The 25166-nt window shown below is 37.8% G+C and overlaps 2 protein-coding genes across 2 annotated transcripts; one reads left to right on the plus strand and one right to left on the minus strand.

Annotated features, from left to right (window-relative positions):
- Positions 1-12963: 12963 nt before the first annotated feature.
- Positions 12964-14823, plus strand: LOC126603076 (uncharacterized). The gene is made up of 2 exons (XM_050269830.1): positions 12964-13090; positions 13676-14823. Exons 1-2 carry the CDS (start codon positions 12964-12966, stop codon positions 14821-14823), a joined length of 1275 nt encoding a protein of 424 aa, XP_050125787.1.
- A 4768-nt stretch (positions 14824-19591) lies between these two features.
- On the minus strand, positions 19592-23334 carry LOC126603496 (12-oxophytodienoate reductase 2-like). Its single transcript, XM_050270363.1, has 5 exons — positions 22961-23334; positions 21637-21777; positions 21407-21537; positions 20782-20946; positions 19592-20473 (listed from the first exon to the last, which is right to left on the minus strand). The coding sequence occupies exons 1-5, from the start codon at positions 23035-23037 to the stop codon at positions 19881-19883; spliced, it is 1107 nt and encodes a 368-aa protein (XP_050126320.1). The 5' UTR covers positions 23038-23334; the 3' UTR covers positions 19592-19880.
- Positions 23335-25166: the final 1832 nt, after the last annotated feature.

Raw genomic sequence — 25166 nt, forward strand, 5'->3', positions numbered from 1 at the left:
GACAAGTTTACTAGTTTTCTGCAAGCCATTGGTTTTGAAGCTTCTCTATCCGATTCAAGTTTGTTTGTAAAGACAGATGGGGTTCATATAGCTATTTTACTCCTTTATGTCGATGACATCATAATCACAGGTTCTAGTACTTCTTTGATTTAGTCTATGATTACTACTCTCAATGAGGTTTTTGATCTTAAGGATATGAGCATATTAGCTTATTTTCTTGGTCTTCAAGTCATATATACGCCTAATGGAGATTTGTTCATTAGTCAAGCCAAGTATGTCCAATATCTTATCCATAAAGCTAGGATGGATGATTGTAAATCATGTTCAACTCCTTGTAAACCATATAATCAAATCTTGACTGCTGAAGGTACCTTGCTTCCTGATCCTACTTTATATCGGAGTTTAGTTGGAGCTTTACAGTACTTGACCTTTACTCGTCCAGATATTACCTTTGCTGTCAATATTGTTTGTCAATATATGAGTGCACCTACTAATGTCCATTTTGGAATGGTGAAAAGAATTCTACAATTTCTCCAGGGCACAATTCATTGTGGTTTGACATACACTTCTGGAAGTCCTATGTAGTTAAAAGCCTACAATGACTCTGATTGGGTTGTAGATTTGAATACTCGGTGTTCCATTACTGGTTATGTTGTTTATTTAGGAGATAATTTGATTTCGTGGCAGTCCAAGAAACAGTCTTTTGTTTCTCGCAGTTCCACTAAGGCTGAATATCGTGCTTTGGCTCATACTACTGTAGACATTGCTTGGATCAGGTTACTCCTTAAGGATTTACATGAATATTTGTTTTCTCCTCCAGTGATCTATTGTGATAACCAATCTACAATTGCCTTGAGTTTAAATCCTATTAAGCATTCTCGGATTAAGCATTTGGAGATTGACTTCCATTTTGTTCGTGAATGAGTTCAAAAGGGTGATTTGCTTGTTGAATATTTATGCACTAAAGATCAGGTTGCAGATGTATTGACCAAGGGTCTTTATGGTCCCGATTTTTTGCGCCACTGTTTCAATCTTCAACTGAGTTACCTCAGTTTAAATTGAGGGGGGTATTGGATAAGTATGATTTGCCATGTCAGCTGTGCCACATGTGCAACAATAGCTTCTGTCACGCCCAAAAAACGGGCACGTAATAGTGCCACGCTCTATTAGTAACGCAATACTATAGTGTTAAATTCCAACACTGTAGCACTACATTCCCAATAGGACGTAAGGCTATTTAAGGGGAAGTAAAATAATTTATTTTTGAACAGTACGGAAGCGGAAATCATTTTGGCAAAATGAAGAATACAAGGCAACGGAATTTGGATAAATTTTTTTACATCAAAGACGAAGTTTACAACTTACAACAAAACCAAAGAGTTTAAAATAAGTAAATATACTAACCAACTCTTGGGCACGATTTGGAGAGTACAAAGTGCTAAATTTAGTTACAAAAGATTCCTTCAAGACGGAGGGAATCAAGCATATGTACAAACAAAAACCAGTGGAAAGTCAATGAGCGATTAAGAAGTTGACAAGTAACAAACAACGCTTGTCCCGACCTTAGTCCAGATTGTCTATTTGTAGGTGCACCGGTCCTGTAATAAAGTAGGGGTGAGCATCACAAACGTTCATCGCTCCCCCTTAGGGAATCCACCCTAGCTAGGTTTGAAAATAGTATACAACACTATATATACTATAGAAAAATGTTTGATGCACAACAAAAGCTTTAGTTTCAAAAATAGATTGTATGCTCACACAATTTCCTTTTAAAAAGAAAACAGGGATCCCTATAAATCGCTATATGCCTGATGACCGGTCCAATGACCAACTACCCCCTTACCTGGACCAACTCCGAACGAATACTTATGGTAAGGTGTAGCGAGAGTGTCCTTTAATGCTCTACCCTTAGATATCCAAGTACCTCTCCTAGAAAGGTAGCGGTATAAATCCCTTCGTAGTAGCCCCTCCGGAGGTTTAGGGGATCGAAACCCAAGGCGGTCGCAATGCCCCTTTCACTCTCAAGTCATCAATTAATTTGTAGCATAAAACAAGATGCATATCATGATATAAAACAAACCATTTTTCCTCATGGTTCTATCACAACAAAATATATGCAACTTTCACAGGCATTCGTATATTTACATATACGTACATTCACAAAATTCCATAACTAGGGTAAGTGAGGATCCCCCTACCTGGTCTCCAAGCCAAGCAAGCAATATTCCTCACCAATACCTCGATCCCAAAGCTAAAACGAAGATCCACGTCACTACCGCAATAGCTGGACTCCACATACTTGAATAAATTCCTTGATCACGTCCAAATACTCTGTATTTCTACCACACATATCTTTTCTAATCTCTCTCACTATATATAAATATATAATGTATAAGAACTAAACCTATGTATATAGCATAAGTTCAGAACATGTTTGCATGCACTTGCATGTCAAACTCTCATAATATCTCTCGGCAAAGGCTTAACATGCATGCTATCTCCATCTCTCTGTCCTACAAGAGCTCACATGTTGCATGCTTTGTCATTTCCAAAAACAATGGAGCAGGAAAGCTCCTATTTATACGAGTGTGAGGCAGCCAACAATAACCTCTAATTGGTTAGTTTGGCGGCTAGACAATGGTGGCATGAAAGGTGTCAACCAAATAAGGAGAAAAATGATACGGGGCAGCCACCCAAGGCTAATTGAAGCCACGTGCAAGTTATAGCTTCCCTTAGTCAACAACTAGGATGCTTATTAGGCACTTCTAGCATAGTCTAGGGAAAAGGTTGAAAACATAACCAATTTATAGGTTAGCACCTTACGTGCTCTAATTCCCCACTTTGTTTCTTTCTTTGTGGAGAGAGTCTAGCACGTGGCACTTAAAACATGTGGCAAGGCAAGTGCATCTCAAGTTTTCTCAAGGTGGCTGTCAATTGCATGGCTAATATAGAGCACACATCCATTGATAGGTTAACATAGTCAACACCTAAAGTGCTTAGTGCTTAGGGTGAACGCCACATCCCAAATATAGCTTTACACCTTCTCTTAACATCACCCACGTCATTAACTCTAGTCAGCAATACTCACCAACTTGAGTGCTTACGAGCTCATAATAATCTTTGAACTCAAGTAAAATTATCGCCCATTTAAAATGAACTATAACTCGTAAAATTCGAAAACACTCCAAAATTTATAACAACACTTTCTAATTACCTTAAAATTTCTGGGTCTCACAGCTTCTGTCTTAAGCCAATGTATTTGAGTTGTTAGTATACATACTATTTTCCCTCCTTGTAGTGTCGGTTAAGTACTATGTATTCTAAAAAAATATAGTTAATGAGAAATATTGAAGTTTTCCCTTTTTCTTCTCTGTTAAGTGTTCTTCTTCAATTATTTTAGATCGTATTCTGAGATGGTGATTGTTAAGAAAAACAACACTAGCACTAGCTGGGGAGGCAGAGGCAGTGGTAGGCCGGGCAGCTCATTTTGAAATGTTTGATGACTTTTGTGATTACATAATCATTTTTTTTTCTTTTCTAACGAACCCATCTCTAAAGAAAATGTTAGACATAAAATTTAAATTTGAAAGTTTATGTGGCATTTTAGTCTTTTCAAAAATTTTGTTATCCACCTATATATCAAATTCAAACTATTATTTATTACGTTAATTTACATATAATATTTGTAGTAAGTTTTTTAAAACAAAAAATAATAATAAAAATGAGAAAAAGAATTTAGTAATTGTTGTAGTCATATTTAGAATATGAATGTGATTGTGTAAATCTTATAGAATATGGGAATGTATCTTATATTCCTATTAGGGGTAGATTACCTATTAAATGTTGTAATCCTAAAGGGAAAGGTTTTACCCTTCCTACTACTATAAATAAAGGCACAATGGGGTGAATCAAACACACCTCACAATTAAATCAATCTCTCTTCTCTCTAAAGTGGCCGCCCCCCTCTCTCTCTCTAAACCCTAGATCGTTCAATCAAATAGGCCTACAACACGTTATCAGCACGCTGGCCTACAACACGTTATCATCACGCTCTTGCCAGAAACTAAGGAATTGACGCATCGTAGGAGGAGGCTATCATCCACCACATTCAAAGGCTTATTCGTTTTCTGCTAATCAGGTACGCTTAAAATAAAAGAAGATATATGAAACGTCCACGAAGCATAAAAACATTCCTCATGATGCATGAAGCCCTCAATGTTTATATTTTCCTTTCAATATATATTGTATATGTTCATATATTTGTCAATATATATTTGTTTCATGCATCGCACAATTAAATTGTTATGTGGAATTTATGAGTCAAAGTATTAAAATTAAATTAGAAGCATGTTTAGGGTTTTCCTAAACCCTAAAGGGAATTGAAAGAAAAATAAAAGGGAATGGATTTGGTGCGGCACCGCACCATCCCTGTGCGACCAGGACACTAGGCTTCGGCCTGGAACGTTTCTTTTGGGGCTGCAGCTTATGGCCCTCTCAGCCTGCACCCATATTGCCAGCCCATGCTGCTGGGCACTGCACGCACACATGCCAGCCAACAAGGCTGGGCTCTCTGCGACCCAAACCCTCGGCCAACTTCTGCTGGGCCATCCCCTGTGCACCCATTGGCCCAGATATGGACCCTAGCTACAGCTAGGGCTTTTCTTAGCCACCCCGTAGGTTTTTGGGCCTACCCTTGGACCTGTTCCGTCCATCCCGTGGCTTGCAGCCACCATGGGTTGCTACCCTACACCCAACTTGTGCCCTCTAACTCACGGCACCCATGCCCAATTATTTTTTGGGCATATTTTTCACTCTAAATGCTAATATTTTAGCATTCTAACATAAATTAACCCATATGTTAATATTATTTTGCTTCTATAATCGATCCCGTATGGCCCGATTTATTGAATTAATTAAAAGTGACATGCAATCCATTCTGATAATGAATCCAAAATTATTGACATGAAGATCACTTTTGGACATTAACGATTCAATAATTTATTTTTATACTTTGAACCATCACATACTTTCGTAGTAACGAAGCTCTCACACTTGAGTTCTTGAAGACAACTCAAATCCACTACACTTAGTTAGTATATTGCATTATGTGTTTCTTGCAGGAACCTCTCATTATGAACTAATTGTTCATAAAACTAAATTGAACCTGTAGTTTCAAATTTAGTGCCTTTGAAACCCGAAGTTTTCATTCAAAACATACCACATGAAACCTGTAATTTTCATGCATAAATTAAACCAATACATATCTATAGAACCTGTATGTTCTACGATATATGTCTATGGCTTACCATATGACTACTCACGTTTTCCCTCTGTTTTAGGGACATGTCGAACTTGAACAAGCTCGATTTCTCTGCTCTAGAAGTCTCTGGAAGAAACTATATAAAATGCGTACAAGATGTGAAGCTCCATCTCACTACAAAGGGAATTATAGCCACCATCGAGACACCTATCGCCGACAAACCTATTGACGAAGCTTAGAAGGCTACTACAATGATCTTCGTTCGAAGACACATCCATGATGCACTGCAGACTGAGTATCTCGCTGAGGATGACCTACGCACCCTCTGGCTTGCTTTGGCTGACCATTTCGATCACCAGAAAGACATATAATTGTCTGAAGCAAGACATGACTGGCAGCATCTTCGCTTCCAGGACTTTTAGTCCGTGAATGAATACAACTCTGAAGTTTGTAGAATCCGTTCTTTGTTGAAATTCTGCAAAGTGGAACTAACAGAATCAGATCTCCTGGAGAAGACCTATTCGACCTCCATGCCACCAATATTGTCCTGCAGCAATAATATAAGGCACAAAAATTCACCAAGTTTTCAAATTTGATCTCTGTTTTACTTTTTGCTGAAAAGCAGAACTAGCTTTTGATGAAAAACCATCAAGCTCGACCCATTGGCTCGAACGCCACGCCTGAAGTGCATGCGACCTATTCTAGCAGCCATAAGCGATGAAAGAATCATCGTGGTCATGGTAATGGCCGGAAAACCTAACCACGGGCCCAAGGTCAACAGAGTGCCGCACGTAAGGGAAGAATTACGACCCAGCAGCGTTCACTACTCGCCCCTAAGGTCCCAAACTTCAAGAACAAGGGCAAAGCTCCCGTTCAGGCTGCTTCTACTGCACTGGACATGTGTTATCGCTATGGATCAAGGGATCATTGGTCACGCGTTTGCCGAGCTTCCCTGAGGTTATTGCCAAGTATCATTCTCGTCGTGAGTCTAACTTTGCACATGTGGATCATCCGGAAGATGCAACTACATCAATGGAGATATCGGATTTCTAGAAGGCGTCAGCACCTATGGACGAATAAATTAGACATGTTTTTAGGGTGTTTACCCCTAGTGGCCGAACCCACTAGGAGTGGCCGGCCCTACCCCCCTAATTTGCTAGGTTTATGGTTTAATTTTGAACAATTTTTCTAAGTATTTGGAACAATTTTGTTTGGTTTTGGTTTGTTTTGAATTATGGATTGTTATTTGAATGGATATTATTTTCTCGAATTGCTTAATTGAATGAATGGACTTATATCTATGCATGTGACCAATTCAATCAATTTATTTCTAGGTATGTCTAGTGGGGAAGTTAGTTGTCTGGCAGATAGTGCAACCACGCACACCATCTTGCGTGAACGACACTATTTTACTAACTTAATACCCAAGAAAGCTCCTTTGACAACTCTTTCAGGCCCATCCAACCTAATTGAAGGATACAGAAAGGCACGTATCATGTTGTCTAATGGTACAACCTTAACCATTAAGGAGACACTCTATTCTCCACGTTCCAGAAGAACGTTGCTGAGTTTTAGAGATATTCGAGATAATAAATATCATCTTGAAACCACTGAAAATAATGGTTCTGAATTTTTTTGTATCACTTCATACGAATATGGCCAGAAGCATATTCACGAGAAGTTGGAACGTCCGTCGAGTGGGTTATACATAACAACCATTCGCAGTATAGAAGCCCACAGTGTGGCCGGCCCTGTGCTTGAGTTCCAGGACACTTTATTGCTTTGGCATGACCGTTTGGGACATCCTAGACATGACATGATGCGTTGTATCCTCAAATCTTCACACAGGCATAAGTTACATCCCTATGTTGGAGTTCCGCCATGCAAAGTGTGTTCTTTAGGGTAGTTAAATACTCAACCCTCCCATACAAAGATTATTCACGACCCCCCTCAATTTCTTTAGAGGATTCGAAGGGACATTTGTGGACCTATCCAACCAACCTGCGGACCATTTAAATATTTCATGGTGTTGGTTAATGCATCGACAAGATGGTCACATGTTTGCTTGTTGTCTACACACAACGCCGCGTTTGCTAAACTCCTAGCTCAAATAATTAAGCTAAGGGCTCACCACCCTAATTATCCGATTAAGTCGATTCGATTGGATAATGCTGGAGAGTTTACGTCACAAACTTTTGACGATTATTGCATGTCAGTAGGGATTGATGTGGAACATCATGTGCCCCATGTTCACACCCAAAAGGGCCTGGCAAAAGCTTTCATAAAGCGCCTTCAAGTGATAGCTCGGACTTTGGTTAGGAGAACCAAACTACCAGTATCTGCCTGGGTCTATGCAATATTGCACGCAACTATGTTGGTCCGTTTGAGGCCCATCGCTACCCAACCACATTCACCATTATAGTTGGTCACTGGATACGAGCCTGGCGTCTCGCATTCACGGGTGTTTGGGTGCTCCATTTATGTGCTAATAGTGCCGCTGCTACGTACCAAAATGGGTCCTCAAAGAAAAATGAGAATCTATGTCGGTTATGATTCACCATCAATTGTTCGCTATTTAGAACCCTTGACAGGAGATCTTTTTACCGCACGTTTTGTGGATTTTCACTTTAATGAGACAGTCTTCCTATCATTAGGGGGAGATAAACATGATAACGTTCCCGTAGAACGCCACGAATTGTCGTGGTATGCTTCCACTATGTCTCATTTAGATCCCCGCACTACCCAGTCTGAAACTGAGGTGCGACGAATTATAAATCTTCAGAGCATTGCTCAAAGCATGCCGGATGCTTTTACTGATCTAGCTAAGGTGACAAGATCACATATATCTGCTGCAAACACACCTACAAGGATAGATGTACCCCGCGTACGTCAACAACCCGTTTAGGAAGGCTAGACCGTCCCTGAAGGTGGGGAGGCCACACCTTCCATACAGCAAGGTACATTGGCGGCTAGCCAATCATCTGCTTCGACCCTGAAGCGTGGCAGACCCCTTGGTTCAAAGGATTCACAACCTCGGAATAGGAAAATGGCACCAACTAGTGACCCTAGTTTGAATCCGACCATCGCTCACTCATCCGTTCCAACGTATGAGGTTATTCTAGATTACGGTGATGTTTCAGACGAAACATACAGGCCTTCCGAGAATCGTGAGATTTCGGTCCACTACACAGTATTGGATGAGGTTTGGAATAGGAATGAGATGATCATCGACAATGCATTTTTGTACTTAGTAGCTACTGACATCATGTTTAGCGATGACATTGAACCATGTTCCGTCGATGAATGCTGACGTAGAACCTATTGGTCAAACTAGAAACAAGCAATCTAGGTCGAACTCGATTCGCTCGCGAAACGTAAAGTGTTTAGACCTATCTTTCTTACACCACCACGCATGAAACCCGTTGGCTACAAGTGGGTTTTCGTGAGGAAGCGTAATGAGAAGAATGAAATAGTGCGATACAAAGCACGCCTCGTAGCATAAGGTTTCTCTCAGCGCCCAGGGATTGATTACGAGGAGACGTATTTTCCCGTAATGGATGTCATAACGTTCCGCTACCTAATTAGTTTGGTAGTTTTCGAAAAACTGAATATGCAGCTTATGGACGTGGTAACCGCGTATCTTTATGGGATCTAGATACGGAAATATACATGAAAGTTCCAGAATGACTTCCATTGACTGGTTCAAATAGTTCTAGACCACGGAACACTCTCTCAATTAGGCTGAGGAGGTCACTCTACGGATTGAAACAATCCAGGCGGAAGTGGTATAATCGTCTGAGTGAATATTTGACAAATCAGGGTTATGTGAACAACGAATTATGCCCATGCGTGTTCATAAAGAAGTCACATTTCGGATTTGCAATCGTTGCAATTTATGTCGATGACATGAACCTCATTGGGACTCCTGCAGAGCTTGAGGAAATCACTACAAACTTGAAATTGGAATTTGAGATGAAGGATCTTGGGAAAACTCGATATTGTCTCGACCTGGAGATCGAGCATTGTTCGGATGGAATCCTAGTACATCAATTGAACTACACCCAAAAGGTGTTGCGTCGTTTTAATGAGGATAAAGTGAAGCCTTCAAGTACACCCATGGTCGTTTGGACTCTAGATGCTAAACAAGATCCCTTCCGTCCAAAGAATGATGAGGAAGAGATTTTGGAACCTGAGTTCCTTACCTAAGTGCAATTAGGGCTTTATTGTACTTGGCTCAGTGTACTAGACCCGACATCTCCTTCGTTGTGAATCTATTGGCTAGATACAGCAATGCGTCCACACACAGACACTGGAATGGTGTTAAAGACATTTTCCGCTACCTTAAGGGTACAACGGATTTGGGCTTGTTCAATACCCATAAATCTCCGAGTGTTGCCACCCTTTATGGTCCTCGGATTGATTCTCGCCTTGTTGATTACGCAGATGTTGGATATCTGTCTGACCTGCATAGAGCACGTTCTCAAACTGGTTATGTCTTTATCATTGGAGACACCGCTATATCTTAGAGGTCTACCAAGCAAACGCTAGTTGCAACTTCGTCTAACCATGCTGAGATTCTCGCCCTACATGAAGCATCGCGTGAATGTTTTTGGCTGAGAGAAGTTATGGAACATATTCGAAGCACTAGTGGTCTTACATCAATCGTTGACCTTCCTACGACGATCTTTGAAGACAATGCAGCATGTATCGAGCAGTTGAAGAAGGGATACATCAAGGGAGACAACACCAAGCACATAGCGCCAAAGTTCTTTTACTCACACCAACATCAGCAGTATCAGAACATTAAAGTCAAGCAAATCCGTTCCCAAGACAACTTGGTCGATCTCTTCACCAAGTCATTGCCAAAGTCTACATTTCAGAAGCTCGTCCAAGGAATCGGTATGCGTAAATTATCTGAGTTGAATTGCTTGTAGTTTTCTTATTTAGAAGTTATGTCTAACTCATGGGGAGTATCTAGAAGCATACTCACATGATCTTAATGTACTCTTTTCCCTACAATTAGGAGCATTTTTTCCCACTGAGTTTTTGCTACCTAACTAGGTTTTAACGAGGCACCCATCCTGAGATGATCATACTCCGTTGAGTTCACTACTTTCGTCCAATTTGACGATTGTTTTAAACATTATGCATACTTTCTCACTTTTCTCCTTAGTTTATGGGTTTCCCCCCATGCCTTAGGTTTTACCATAACGAGGTTTTGTGAGTTTTACTACAAATGCATACTTCAATTAAATTTGAGACTCGCGATCACCCGTTGTGCCGATGACTTCATCAACTACTCTACCTTATCTGCTGAAGATCTGATGCGATGGTTTGTTGAGTATTTACACACTCAAAGGGGAGTGTTGCAGTCATATTTAGAATAGGAATGTGATTGTGTAAATCCTATAGAATATGGGAATGTATCTTATATTCTTATTAGGAGTAGATTACCTATTAAATGTTGTAATCCTAAAGGGAAAGGTTTTACCTTTCCTACTACTATAAATAAAGGCACAATGGAGTGAATCAAACACATCTCACAATTAAATCAATCTCTCTTCTCTCTAAAGTGGCCGGCCCCCTCTCTCTCTAAACCCTAGATCATTCAATCAAATAAGCCTACAACAGTAATCACTTAAAATAAATTTGAAGTTGCTGCGAATTTGACAGCTACCATCTTTGTTGTCAATCCATATCATACCACATAAAATTGATGACAAACATGTTCTCTTCTTCCTCTGATACTTTCGATATCAAATGAAATGATAACTTATTTTTGGCATCTACGTAGATGGAAAGTGCTCAGGAAATTCTGTCAAAATTGAGACCTTTTATGTACTTTCTCTCACTTTATATTTTTTGCATAATAATTTATAATATTAGTATGAAAATTAAATTAAACCACAAGGTGTCAAAATACCCATAAAAAATTTTGATTTAAAAAAATCTCTTTTAACATTTATCTTACATTAAATAATTTGTCAAAACTGAGTTGATTGACAAATTCAAGAATAGCATTATTATGAAGTCGTCATGCGGACACCACCAACGACCGCCTACAATATGGAGTATGGACTTTCTTTTATTAGTATTTTACTTTTGAACAAATATTTGCATCCATGCTTTTTAGTTCAATTTTTTATTTTTTGTCTCAAAACCCTTTCATTTGACTCTTCATGTGCAATGGGATCGTCATTCGTCACTTATTACCAAGGGCCAGCTTCACTTTTGCTAGAGTAAATGATTTTGAGGGATTGGATTAGGGATGGGCAATCGTTATGACGGACAGGTAACATGATTATTTATTCATAATTGTTTATGTTTGTACTTGTGTAACCGTTTATCCATTGGATAATTGGCTAAACGGTTATACTCATACTCAAACACATAATCATTTATAAACGATTAACTATATTCATAACTGTGTACCCATTTGACCGTAACTATTTATGTGTTTACCTGCTCACAATGGCGGATCCACAATGGGGTCAATGGGGTCGCACGACCCCTTGGAAGCCATGGAAACAACCTGTGAGACCCCCTGGAGCTGCTGGTGCGACCCCTTGGAGCTGCTGGTGCGACCCCTTGGAGCTGCTGGTGCGACCTCTTGGAGCTGCTGGTGCGACCCCTTGGGACTGCACACCAAGTGTTCGACGAAAGTCCTCGGCAGTCCGCTGGGCTGGTTGAAGAAGACGAAGGCGCTCGCGCGCCTGTTTGATTTTTGAAACAGCCTGGGCAAAACGACGTCGTTTTGGCCCAGGAAATTTTTTTAAATGACCTGGCCAAAACGACGTCGTTTTGGGCCAAGTTTGAACAAAACAAAAATGCCCAGCGTGTCCTGGGCAGGTCTGAACAAAAAAAAAATACCAACTGTGTCCTTTTCAGCCATATTTTGCACAGAACCGAAGCCCCCGAATCCAAAACCCCCAAATTTCTTTTGTTTTCTCCTCCTCCAACCCTAAGTTCCAAACTCAATCCTCCCCAAACCCTCAACTCCATCTCCTCCCTTGCTGCCGCCATTAAGGTGCCTTTGTGCTGCCGTCGTCGTCACTGTGGTGGTGGTGCCACCAGCTTTGCTCTTTGTATTTGCTCATTGTTATTGTGAAATTTCACAATTCAAGTAAGTTCTAAACCCTATGTATGATATATTTAATTTAATTGAAACCTAATTCATATTTATTTTGATTATATTGGTGGTTTGTTTATATTGTGAGTATTTATTTTGAATATTTTGTATATGTAGAATATATTTAATTTAATTGAAAATCAATTCATATTTATTTTGATTATATTGATGGTTTGTTTATATTGTGAGTTTTTATTTTCATTATTTTGTATATGTAGAATGCAAGATGAGATATTTAATTTAATTGAAATCCAATTCATACTTATTTTGATTATGTTGATGGTTTGTTTATATTGTGAGTTTTTATTTTCATTATTTTGTATATGTAGAATTTTGTATATGTAGAATGCAAGATGAGATATTTAATTTAAATGAAATTCAATTCATATTTATTTTGATTATATTGATGGTTTGTTTATATTGTGAGTTTTTATTTTCATTATTTTGTATATGTAGAATGCAAGATGAGATATTTAATTTAATTGAAATCCAATTCATATTTATTTTGATTATGTTGATGGTTTGTTTTTATTGTGAGTATTTATTTTGAATATTTTGTATATGTAGAATTATTATGGAACGGTTTTTTAAGAGAAAGTCATCATCGGGTTCGAGTAGTTCGAATAATGTTGATAGTTCAAATACTGTTGGTAGTTCAAGAACTCCAAGTTCAAGACAAAGTCAGTTAGATGGTGTTTTGGGTAATCTTGAAGCGGATCCTGGATTGAGAACTCGAATAATAGATTATGATGCTAATATGAGAGATGAGGTCCGAAGATCATATCTACAAAAAGGACCTTGTCAACCTAGAGGTCATAATTTCCCAATAACTAATATGTCGGGAATTAATCGACGCTTCATTCCTCAATGGTTTGATGAGTTTGATTGGTTGGAGTATAGTATATCTAAAGATGCGGCATTTTGTCTCTATTGCTATCTCTTTAAAACCAATTTTGCATAAGTGGGTAGTGAAGCTTTCACTGGAGATGGATTTAAGACTTGGAAGAAAGGGAGAGAAAGATTTAAGATGCATGTTGGACCGGTTGGGAGTGTTCATAATAAGGCTAGAGAAGCTGCTACAAATTTGATGAATCAAGCTACACATATTGAAACGGCAGTGAGCAAACACTCCGACCAAGCTCGTAAGGCTTATCGCACATGCTTGAATGCATCAATCAAGTGCACTAAGTTTTTATTGCGACAAGGTCTTCCTTTTCATGGCCATGATGAAAGTGCCACTTCAAGCAATAGGGGAAATTACTTTGAGCTATTGCAATTCCTTGCAGATAATAATGATAAAGTTAGAGAAGTTGTGATGGAAAATGCTCCGGGGAATCTCAGATTAGTAGCTCCTAGCATTCAAAAAGAAATTGTGAATTCATGTGCCCTTGAAACACTTGATGCTATCATGGATGGTCTAAAAGATAGATTCTTTTCAATATTGGTGGATGAAGCACGTGATGTGTCGGTGAAAGAGCAAATGGCTATGGTGTTGCGTTATGTGGATGACAACGGGCATGTAATTGAAAGATTTGTGGGTATCCAACATGTTGCCAACACTACTTCAAGTTCACTAAATGATGCTATTGACACATTATTTTCTCGCAACGATTTGAGCATTTCCAAGCTACGAGGACAAGGTTATGATAGTGCTAGCAATATGAGAGGTGAGTTGAATGGCCTTAAAACAAAGATATTGAGAGAACAACCTTGTGCATATTATGTTCATTGCTTTGCTCATCAACGTCAACTAGCTCTTGTTGTCGTAGCAAAGAAGAATATAGACATTGCCTCTTTTTTTGCAACGGCTAATAATGTGGTTAATCATGTTGGAGCATCTTGTAAGCGGCGTGATTTACTTAGAGAGCAATTTCAAGAAGAGCTTGTGATAGCTTTTGAAAATGATTGTCTAATAACGGGGCGAGGCTTAAATCAAGAAACAAGTCTCAAACGTGCCGGTGACACACGATGGAACTCACACTATGGTACCTTGATTAACATCATTTCCATGTTTTCATCTGTGGTTCATGTGCTTCAAATGGTTATTGATGATAATCCCAATGACAGTGCGGGTGAAGCAAATAAGTTAATGAGAGATATACGTACTTTTGAGTTTGTGTTTCACCTTTTCTTGATGAAAGTCATATTAGGACTCATAAATGATTTGTCGCAAGCATTGCAAAGGAAAGATCAAGAAATTGTGAATGCAATGGCTTTAGTGAAATCATGCAAGGAAAAGCTACATTGGATGAGGAATAATGGGTTCGATGCATTGGTTGATGAAGTATCTTCTTTTTGTGAAAAATATTATATTGATGTTCCTAACATGGAAGATGCATTTATACTTCCAGGGAGGTCAAGGCGTAATGCTCCAATAAAGACAAATCGTCATCATTATCGTGTGGAGCTCTTTATTTATGTCATTGATGAGTAAATTACGAAGTTAGAGGATCGCTTTAATGAGGTAAATACCGAGTTGCTTATTTGTTTGGCATGTTTGAGTCCGAAAGATTCATTTGTAGCTTTTGATAAACCAAAGTTACTTCGTCTTGCTCAATTTTATCCTCAAGACTTTTCGGATGAGGATCGTTTGGCATTTGAAGATCAACTTGAGATTTATATTCATTATGTGCGTTCCAGTAGTGATTTCTCTCAATCTGAAGGGATTGGTGATCTTGCAAAAAAAATGGTGGAGACAAGAATGCATCAAGTATTCAATTATGTATATTTGCTCATTACATTGTCTTTGGTTTTACCAGTTGCAACTACTTCAGTGGAGAGAGCATTTTCTGTCATGAATATTGTTAAGGGTCCACTTAGGAACAAAATGGGAGATCAATGGTTGAGTGATAGCTTGCTTGTTTATATTGAGAGAGATATTTTTGCTTGTATTGAAAATGAAGCTATAATGCTTCGTTTTCAAAATATGAAACCTCGTCGTGGACAATTATAGCTTGTAATATTGTTTCCGTTATGAATTATGAATGAAAGTACTATGATTTCATTTTCAACATGTTTTTCCATCCTAAATTTTTTTTGGACTTTTACACGACGACCCCTTGTGGTAAGATTTCTGGCTCCGCCACTGCCTGCTCACCCATTTACCCATTTTTTGCTACCCATTTATCGTTTTTTACTCATTTACATGCTTTTTTAACAACTTAAAAATTAAAAAAGAAAAATTTGTCGTAATTTTTTTTTCTGACAATTATCCATCGTTATAGGCGCATTTAGCAATCATTTATGTATTTTAATCTTTTAAATTCTTATACCATTTCAATAATTAAAATAATAGTTTACGGACGATATTTTTAACTATTATCAATGAAGATAAAATAATAGTTTACGAACAATTTAATTGCATAACACTTGCTTGCCTGACCATTTTTCGTTTTCTCCTTCAGCACCAATTTCTGAACAAATAATGATATATGCACCAACTTCTGGTTAAAATATAATTCTATAACAATCAGCATCACAGGAACATGCATTTCCAGTTCAGACACAAAAATGCAAAGTATTCAACTTGAAAGTGATTACAAAAGATGTAAACTCAACAAAAAAAAAAACTCGAACTTGACTAAATAAGTACATATAAAACATGTAAAAAACAGGACAATACTATTTCTCATTATGAAAGATTGCGTAATTAGTAGCCTTGTCTGCACCTTTCAAAACAACAAAAGGTGAGGGGTGGGTGGGGAAAGATTGAGATGGGCATAGAGATGAGTAGCAAGGAGAGAGAGATAAGCGGCGAAGATGTGAGTGAGGGCAGCGAGGAGAGAGAGAGACGAGCGGCGGACGCAAGAGTGTGGGTCGTGGTAGAGAGATCGAACGACTTTAGGGTTTTTAGTTTTTATTTTATTTTAATTTTATATGTATTAAAATAAACGGTTAAAGGGTACCCGTTTATAATCGGGGTTAATACCTATAACCACCAATTTAAATTTCACAGGTAAACGGTTATACCATAACTGTTTATTTAACTAAACGGTTACCTATAACCGTAACTGTGAATTTTAAACGGACCGTTAACCGTGGCTACCCATAATTGCAGGTATTTTGCCCATCCCTATGTTGGATGGTGGAGTAAATGATGGCAACAATGGTGGTGCAGCGGTGGTGCTCATGATAGTGTGGGTGACAATGATAGTGGAATCATTTTTTTTTTTTCCTCAGAGCATTTTCATGTAAAATGCCCTTAATAAGTTGACTAAGGAATGATCTCCCAATATCAGCAAATTAGCAAATGGGACAACAATCCCTACAATCGTGGCTCAATCATAAGCCACAATATCTCATACAAATGGGAAACAATTATGCTTATGCAGGCCTTTTAAGAAGAGAGATACCCATTTAAAAAAAAAATTAGGAACACTCTATTAACCGTTGAATTGGCTTTAATAAAATTATGTGGTTAAGATTAAATCACAGGCCACACAATCTCAACCACATAATTTCATTAAAGTCAAATCCAACGGTCAAGAGAATGTCTCCATTTTAAAAAAAAAAACGGGGATCCCTCTTGTTAAAGGATTCCTATGCTTATGTACCTTGGTGCAGTTTCGATCCTCGCAGATTCGCTTCCTCCTAAACCCAAAACCACACTTAGACTTTCTTAACCTTTGGAATCTACTACATATGTTACCTTCCTTCTTTTTTGTCGTAAAAACATGTTGCCACTCGCGTGGAGAGATATTTTTCATCAATCCACTTCCTAGAGCTCATTGCAATCAATTTGCACAAAGACAAAATGCATTTTTTTTAGCAGCATTGGAGTCAGGTCATGAAGAGACAGGTTTGATTTTGACAAGGGTTGTTGAAGAATTGAAGTGAAAATGATTGCTGGCATCTACATTTGTAGAATTTGGTGGATGGTGGCTGCTTGGGTTTTTTCTGGGTTTTTGGTTCTTTATTACTTAGACATACTGAAAATTCAAATTATTTATTGTTTAACATTGTAGTATGTGTGTTGTGTCGGGTTTGTTGTGATGACATATAGGATAATTACTAAAGACAGTAGTCTTAGTCTATTAGGTCCTTATGCACATTCCTTGTTTTAAAAATCTCCTCCTAGCATAGCAATGTTTAGGCGTTAGACAGCTGATCACCATCCTGATTAATTAAGAAATGCCGTCTAGACTGCTTAGGCGCCCGACCAGACCTGCCTAGGTCGCAACTTTTATTTAGAAAGAAAATAGATAACCTTCATTTTGTATTTTATTTGTTTCAATATATTGTAAGAGACTTATTGGATACTGAGATGGACATACATTATATGCTTATTCCTCATGTTTTCATTATGTTCTAATATCTATGTATTTCAGTGAAATTATCTATTTTCTAAGTATAAGCAGACACTTATTTATACGATGTATAGTAAATTTTAGTCATATCCGCCTAGGCCCCCGCCTAGGTGCTAGACCACAGCCACTGCCCAGCTACCGCTAGACCCCAGCCCGCCATCCAACTAGCACCTAGCGTCTATTAGAACCTTGTGCACATAATTTCATGACCCCCATTATTTAGTTTCGTAGCTTCACTCTGGGAGGTTAAAGTGAAGGCATGCCTCAAATTAATAACCAAAAAGAGATTTATGCAATTTCAACATTGATTGTAATAGAGGAGCAGTTAGCATCATACTCATGTTGGAGTAGAAGAGACTTGTAACAGAGAAAGCTCAACCAAATATCTTACAGAATGAAATTGAAGAAGAAGAACCAGAGCCTGATGGGTACAACTTGGAAGAACTTAGAAGCCTATATGGGAACTCATCTAGTGATGAAGAACCGGATTCAATGAGAAGGAATAGGAGGTAGAAGAAACAAACCCAAGTTTAAACATCATAGAAAAGAAACTGATGTCAGTACCATAGACTTTGATTTGGGGATGTCTTTTCTTGTTAGACTAAACATATAAACCAAGATCATGTAACATGAATCACAGCCATCCAAACACAAACTGTAGTTCATGACTATTGTACAGAGTAGAAATCCTACCTGCAGATGTACCAGAAGAAGAAGCCATAGTCAATCTCGACAGCAAAACTAGTCAACCTTCTCCTCTTTCGAGATTCAAAATGCTCAAACTAATAATAGGTCTTAGTCCGAGACAAAGTGTAATATTTGTGAGAGCATATGCCACTTTATATAGAACATAATCCTAGCCAAAACCAATAAGGATTTTCCTATTAAAATCCATACAGAAAACTGAAATTGTTTACAATAGGTGAAACAGTTCCTTGTTCTATTTGAATCCTAGAACAACATGGATTAATAATCCATACTCATTAACACTTTCGATCAAACTTGAGACGAATCACCAATTCTCCAGACTCATGCTCATATTCTTACATTTCCAAGTTCCAAGGAATTCAAAGAAGCTGTGAATAGACACTTTTATAATATGCAGGTCTTACAAGTTAACCACAAATGGTTGGTACAAGGTTAAGGCTCCAATTCATGCCCTTGGCAAGTGATGCTTCTAATGACCAATCTGAAAGACATTCTCCTTTATATGTAAAAACATTTGTTCCAAATCACTCTTGTGGAAAAGATGAAAACAATACAAGTGTGACCAGTACTTGGTTGGCTGAGAGATATGCGGATGATATGAAGATCAATCCTTTTTCTTTTCTGTTTTTTTGAATAAGGGACGGCATATATATATATATGAAAATCAATCCTAAAATGGATGTTAAGACAATGAAAGCTACAATGAGGGATTATCCATTCTAGTCCCTCTCCAAATGATAGGATTGTGAGGGATAAGTTTGTTTCATTCCAATCCCCTTTGAATTTTAAGAGTTACCTATTCCAATCTAAACCTAGAGACGAAACGAGGCCATATATTACAAAGACAAAGATTCTAAAACAGCCTTCGCTCAGAGAATAAAAAAAGCCATGCAGTGAGAACATTTAAGGGAAACGAGTTGATCCTCAAAAATGCCTCAATAGAATGACGTATCTTTGTTAAAGCATCTGCCACAAAATTAGCTTCATCTAAAACATGATAGAAGCTGATATGATCAAGCATCCCATGTTTGCTGAAAAGATGAAAGAAGGATCTTTCCAAGTTTAGGAAGGTGGGAGTTGCCAAAGAGAAACCGATTTGAGCCGCATCTGCTCCAAATATCTCAGGCAAACGGTCAGCTGACAAAATGCAGTCAATGGCTTCAACATCTTGAGAATAAAATGCACAACTAGGATCAATTGGTTGTACTTTATATAGGGATAAGAATTGAGTTTCCTCTTTCACAAATGTTACTTATTCATTCCGGCCATTATACGGTCAACATTGACACAGAGTATAACTTTTCCGGCCCCTAAGTCCGGAACCCTCCCAAACATTGGACATTACAATACTAGATAATGCAATAAGATACAACAGTACAATACAATATAGTTGAAAACAATCCATCTAAGATAGTACAGACTCAATCGGATGAATCAAAGGAACCCTAGTGTTCAAGCTTCCATCTTTGCGGTAAACTTAAGTGGTGGCTTCAAGAAATGGATAATCAGTGTAACCAATCACGGGATCAGGTATGTAGAATGTCTCTCTGTTGTACTTGTTTAGAGGAGCATTAAGTTCAAATCTCTTTGGCAAATCCGGATTCGCCAAGAAAATACGGCCATAAGCAATAAGATCTGCACGGCCCTCGGCCACAGCACTGTTTCCATCTTCCCTGTCATAACCACCAGCAGCAATGAAGGTACCATGGAAAGCCTTTCTCATGGGAAGAAGACTCTGGTGGGTTTCAGCTTTTTCTCCAACTGTCTTCATCCTCGGCTCAACCATGTGGCAGTACACGATTCCATATTTATTCAAGGCATTGGCCATATAGAGGCCTAATTCTTTTGGATTTGAATCCCCTGAGTCCATATAGTCAGCAAATGGAGATAATCTAATTCCAACTTTATCTGCTCCTATTTCGTTAGCGACAGCTTCAACAACTTCCAGAGGAAAGCGGCAACGATTCTCTAGAGATCCACCATATTGGTCTGTTCGATCATTCACATGATCTTTCATAAACTGATCAAGAAGGTAGCCATGCGCCCCATGAATTTCAACTCCATCGAAGCCTATATAGCAAATTAACAATTTCAACATACTGACGGTATTAGAACCTTAAGCATTGTCGCTGAATTACCAAACAAATAATGGTTACTTAATATGTAGTTCAATAACAAGATGTGAGGGGGCTTGCAGCTCCGTGGCAGTGAGCTTTTTACTCCACACCCCCCCCCCCCTCCCCCAGGCCAGAGTTTGAAGAATCCCCCTCCCATCTCTAACTACATTTCTCTGATCAAACACAATTTATTTTGCATAAGCCTTGAAGCAAATTGAGTTGTTGTAAATTTTGTTTCATTTTAACGTAAAGACAAATTACCAGCTTCAATAGAATTCCTTGCAGCAAGTCTAAAATCATTGACAATTTGTGGAATTTCATCTGTCCTTAATCGTCTTGGAGGTGTGAATTCAGAAGCATCAATGCCATTTAATCGTATCGGCTTGTCAGTAGAAGATATTGGAGCTTGCCCATTTGGTTGATAACCTGTAAGCAAGGAGAGAAAGAATTACTCCCTGAAGCCTAACGACAGTAACTAACATCCACAGCAGCACTCTTTTAAGTGGGAATCCCTTGTTACAAATTACTATAAAATCGCTTGGTCTGATGAACCACACGTGCTATATACTAGTTCTGAATTCTGAGCTATGTTAACATCAAACTTTTTCCCATCCAATAATAATAATAACAACGCTTCCGAAACAGCAAGGTCATAAAAGTGGTGTCTTCTTATGGGTTATGTTAAAAACACCAACTCGGAACTTAACAAGTCCAAGTTTTATCGTCACTTGAGCAACAATGTTGTCAATTATAATCACTTGCTCGTTCTGATGCATACACCATTATGTTATACATCAAACTTCTTAATCGGTCTAATTATTCACTCATGTTAACAAAGCATTCTATGGTAAAAGTGTGGTCATAAAGGTGTAAGTCAGAAACGCACCGCTATTAGAAACCCTTCCAACATGCCAAATCTGACAGAAGAAGACGCCACCTTTAGCATGAACAGCATCAACGATGGGTTTCCATGCTTCAACTTGCTCCTTTGTCCATATACCAGGTGTGTTCGGGTACCTTCGTATATTAAAGAAACAAAAATTTCATCAAACTTCGAAATGGAAGAAACACCCTCAAATGTTTGTTAGTCTATGAATCTACTGTTGTTGAAATTACCCTTGAGCTGTGTCGGAAACTCCAGTGGCTTCCGCTATAAGAAGACCCCCGTTCGAAGTTCTCTGAGAGTAATATAAGATAGCATGTGGTTGAGGAACATTGTTGTATGATCTCTGTCTGGTTAATGGTGCTAAAACAATTCTGGAAAGGAAAAAGAACTTGTAAATTATAAATACAGAGTGATCAAGACGGAATGTGGCTGAGGAACATTGTCGAATGATCTGTATCTAGTCATCAACGGTGAAATACAATTCTAAAGAGGAAAAACATATAATAAACCATAAATACAACCTTCAGACTTTGTAGGAAGCATTAGTTTACTAAGGCTCTTTGATAACAAATTTGCTTTTAGTTTTCTTGTTTTAGTTAAAAAGGAGAAACGAGGGAGGAAGAAGGAAATTGGGACGAAAAAGTGTGAAATAAAAACTCGAATTGTAGACTATCTGAATTTGCTTTATGTTCTTCATTTTTGGTATCATTCCATGCACGTTTTGTCCCTCATCCATCCCTTCCCCCTTCCTCTTCCTCCTCCCCCCCTCTTCTATGATGCATTTTCTCTATCTTTCACTTAAAATTAAAAACTAAAAATCAAATACGAAATCGTTACCAAACACAACCTAAACAATGCAATGTCTTACAAAGTGACCATGGCCGAAAGGACACATACTTTTAACAATCAGTTGCATCTATTTTCAACAATTAATCAATGACTCAAATGCACTATTGTTTTCATTTAATTTGTAACATCGGTACTATTTTATAGACAAAGATACAGTTCCAAGGACACTTCCTGTCTCCTTCCCAACACCTGTACTATTTTATACCAACAGGATGCTTTCTGGATTCTTTTGGTAATGATTTTGGAGATCCGTGAATCGTATTCGTTGTATTTAATTTTAAATAAAAATATTTAAAATAATTTCTAACCACACGATATACGATTAATAGACAGGATCCCGAGATCCTCACAAGGAGGATCCGGATTCTATTTTATAGACAAAGATACAGTTACAAACACTCCTTGTCTCCTTCCCCAAATCATTCTTCTTTTTTGTATAGCTATATTTGACACACACACATGAAGAAACTACACAGTACGCTAAACTTGAATATAGACAAGCAGTAATTTCATCTTCTATTTTTCTTGTTAGCCAATAGCCATCTGCAGACCTAGCTACTCTCTGAATCCAAGTTCGGATCCCCTCTCATAGTTTTTACAACATTATATTAAAATAACGCCCGAATCAAATAAATTAAACAATTACACGACAGAGAAATTTAAGAAAGTAAACAAATAGGAACAATGTATGAAAGTTTTAAGTACCTATGAGAAAGATTGAAGTTTCCCAATTTGTAGGGAGTGAGGAGAGGAATTGTGGGAGGTTGAGCAGCAGCAGACATCTCAGAATTCGAGTCGGTCGTCTGCCACCTGATCTTGCACTTGGCCTTTTATACTGGATTCTGGGATGAAGGAAGGAAGGAAGGAATGAATGAATACAGGACCCAATTGGGTCTTTATACGTTCAGTAGGAGCTTAAAAGTCCGCCCTGCAGCTTTCCTCCACATAAGTCAGAGAGGGCCGGGTCCCACATCTCCCCTCCCTTGTGTGGTGTGGCGGCGGCGGACGTCGGTGGTGGATCTCTCCAGAGCATTAATTGAACCGATTAGGTGGAGAGGTAGGAAGGTTTGATGAGGTCTGTAATTACGTTTACGTGGGTTGAAAAAGGACGTCCACGGAATTCGGGTGTAACGCTAGCCGCATGTTCATTTCGATTTTGCTTTTTCATCCCGCATTATTGGGCCATGGTTTGAATAGTATATTGTTTAGGTCCTTAAGGACCCTCTCCAACCAAAAGGGTTAAAACATAACTCGGTCTAAAATTATAATTTTGTAAAAAAATTAATTTTAAATGAACAGTGTTAGATAACTAGGCTATGATTCTATCAATTTCTGATGGATAGCTAGGCTATAATTCTATCGAGCTCACTAAGCATCATTTAGCTAAAGGGGCATTAAGCTGGCTAAATATAGCCCCCTCTTAACCTTTTTTTGGGGCCCAGCTCCTCTACTGCACTATTTGAGTCAAATTCAACACCTATATTTGAAAACATCCAACAGAAATTTAATTAAATTAACCAATAAATTTAATACATAAACTTAAAACTAAATAATTATTGAGAGGGTTATGTTTAGCTACTTTGGTGACGGTATATAAGTATGGCCCGATACTTTTCAGTTCTTTTGGTTGGAGATGGCCTAAGGTCATAATTTTGAGGATGTGTGAGACTAAATGCATATTAGTTACAAATTTTTTTAATACATCAATATTTTTACACTAAGGGGAGGGAGAGTTCGGTTAAGCCACACAATGGGCAACCTGATTTGGTATCGAGTTTTCCATTCATGAGATTCGAACCTAAGACATCTTACTTCCAAGTGAATAGAAATATCACCAGACCGTAGTACTGAGTGACAGTTACAAAATAATATTAGTTTAGATCACTTGAAATATTTGACAACTTAATAAAGAAAATCCATGAACCATTAGAAAACTCATTTTCTTTTTTTGTTTTATTAAGTTGTCAAATATTTAAGCTTTTGGATACAAACTAATATAATCTTGTGGTTAATATGCATTTGGTCCTCACAAATCTTCAAAATGAGAACCTTAATTAATCAATGAATTTATGGCAAATTAATTAGTCTAGAAATAAAATACTCCAATCAATTAGCATTGCACGATTAAAATGGAAAATGACAAGGTTTATAGAATTTTGCAAAAAATATGTAATGTAGGTGTTCCCTAACGAGTGCTTTTAACACAATGGGCATACTCTCTATCGTGTAAAACTTTCTCGAGAAATAAAGTTGAGATTTATTCAAATCTGTACAAGGAAGTTTTTCTTTCGCATCACTATTTTTCTATAATCGTAATTTTTTGGGCATATAGATTCATTGTAAGGATGAATTACGTATTTTTATAGGGGTGTATTCAATTGGGATTTTAATTTTTTTTAATGAATCTTGAGGTATTCAATCATGATTTTAAGTGATTCTCTAAAATTCAAAGTGTATTCAGTTAGAGTTTTAAGATAGTTTATTAAAATCCTTAGAAATTCGGATGTAGTCAATTAGGATTTTAAAGAAATTTATGACATTCCAGGTGTATTCAATTAGAAATTGATTTTAAAAAACTTGAGAAAGTTAAGGAATTTTAGAGATTTTGTAGTGTATTTTAAGCATCCACAAATCTCATCTCTCCCCATGAGATTTCGAGGAAGTTAAATCAAAACTTTATATGGAATCTCTACAAATCAATTAAACTCCATAAAAATCAATGGATTTATAAATCTATTAAAGTTTCTCAAATTCTCAATTGAATATGGTTTGACAGGTTTTAATTTTGATCCATGTCATTTTCAATTGGGGACATCCATGTCATTTTCAATTGGGGACTTTGTCATACATAACATAATTTTTTACTGAGACCCCTTTTTGGCCAAAATAGGTTGCATGGAATATTCTAACA

This window comes from Malus sylvestris, chromosome 15, assembly GCF_916048215.2.
Source record: "Malus sylvestris chromosome 15, drMalSylv7.2, whole genome shotgun sequence".
Taxonomy (NCBI): Eukaryota; Viridiplantae; Streptophyta; class Magnoliopsida; order Rosales; family Rosaceae; genus Malus; species Malus sylvestris.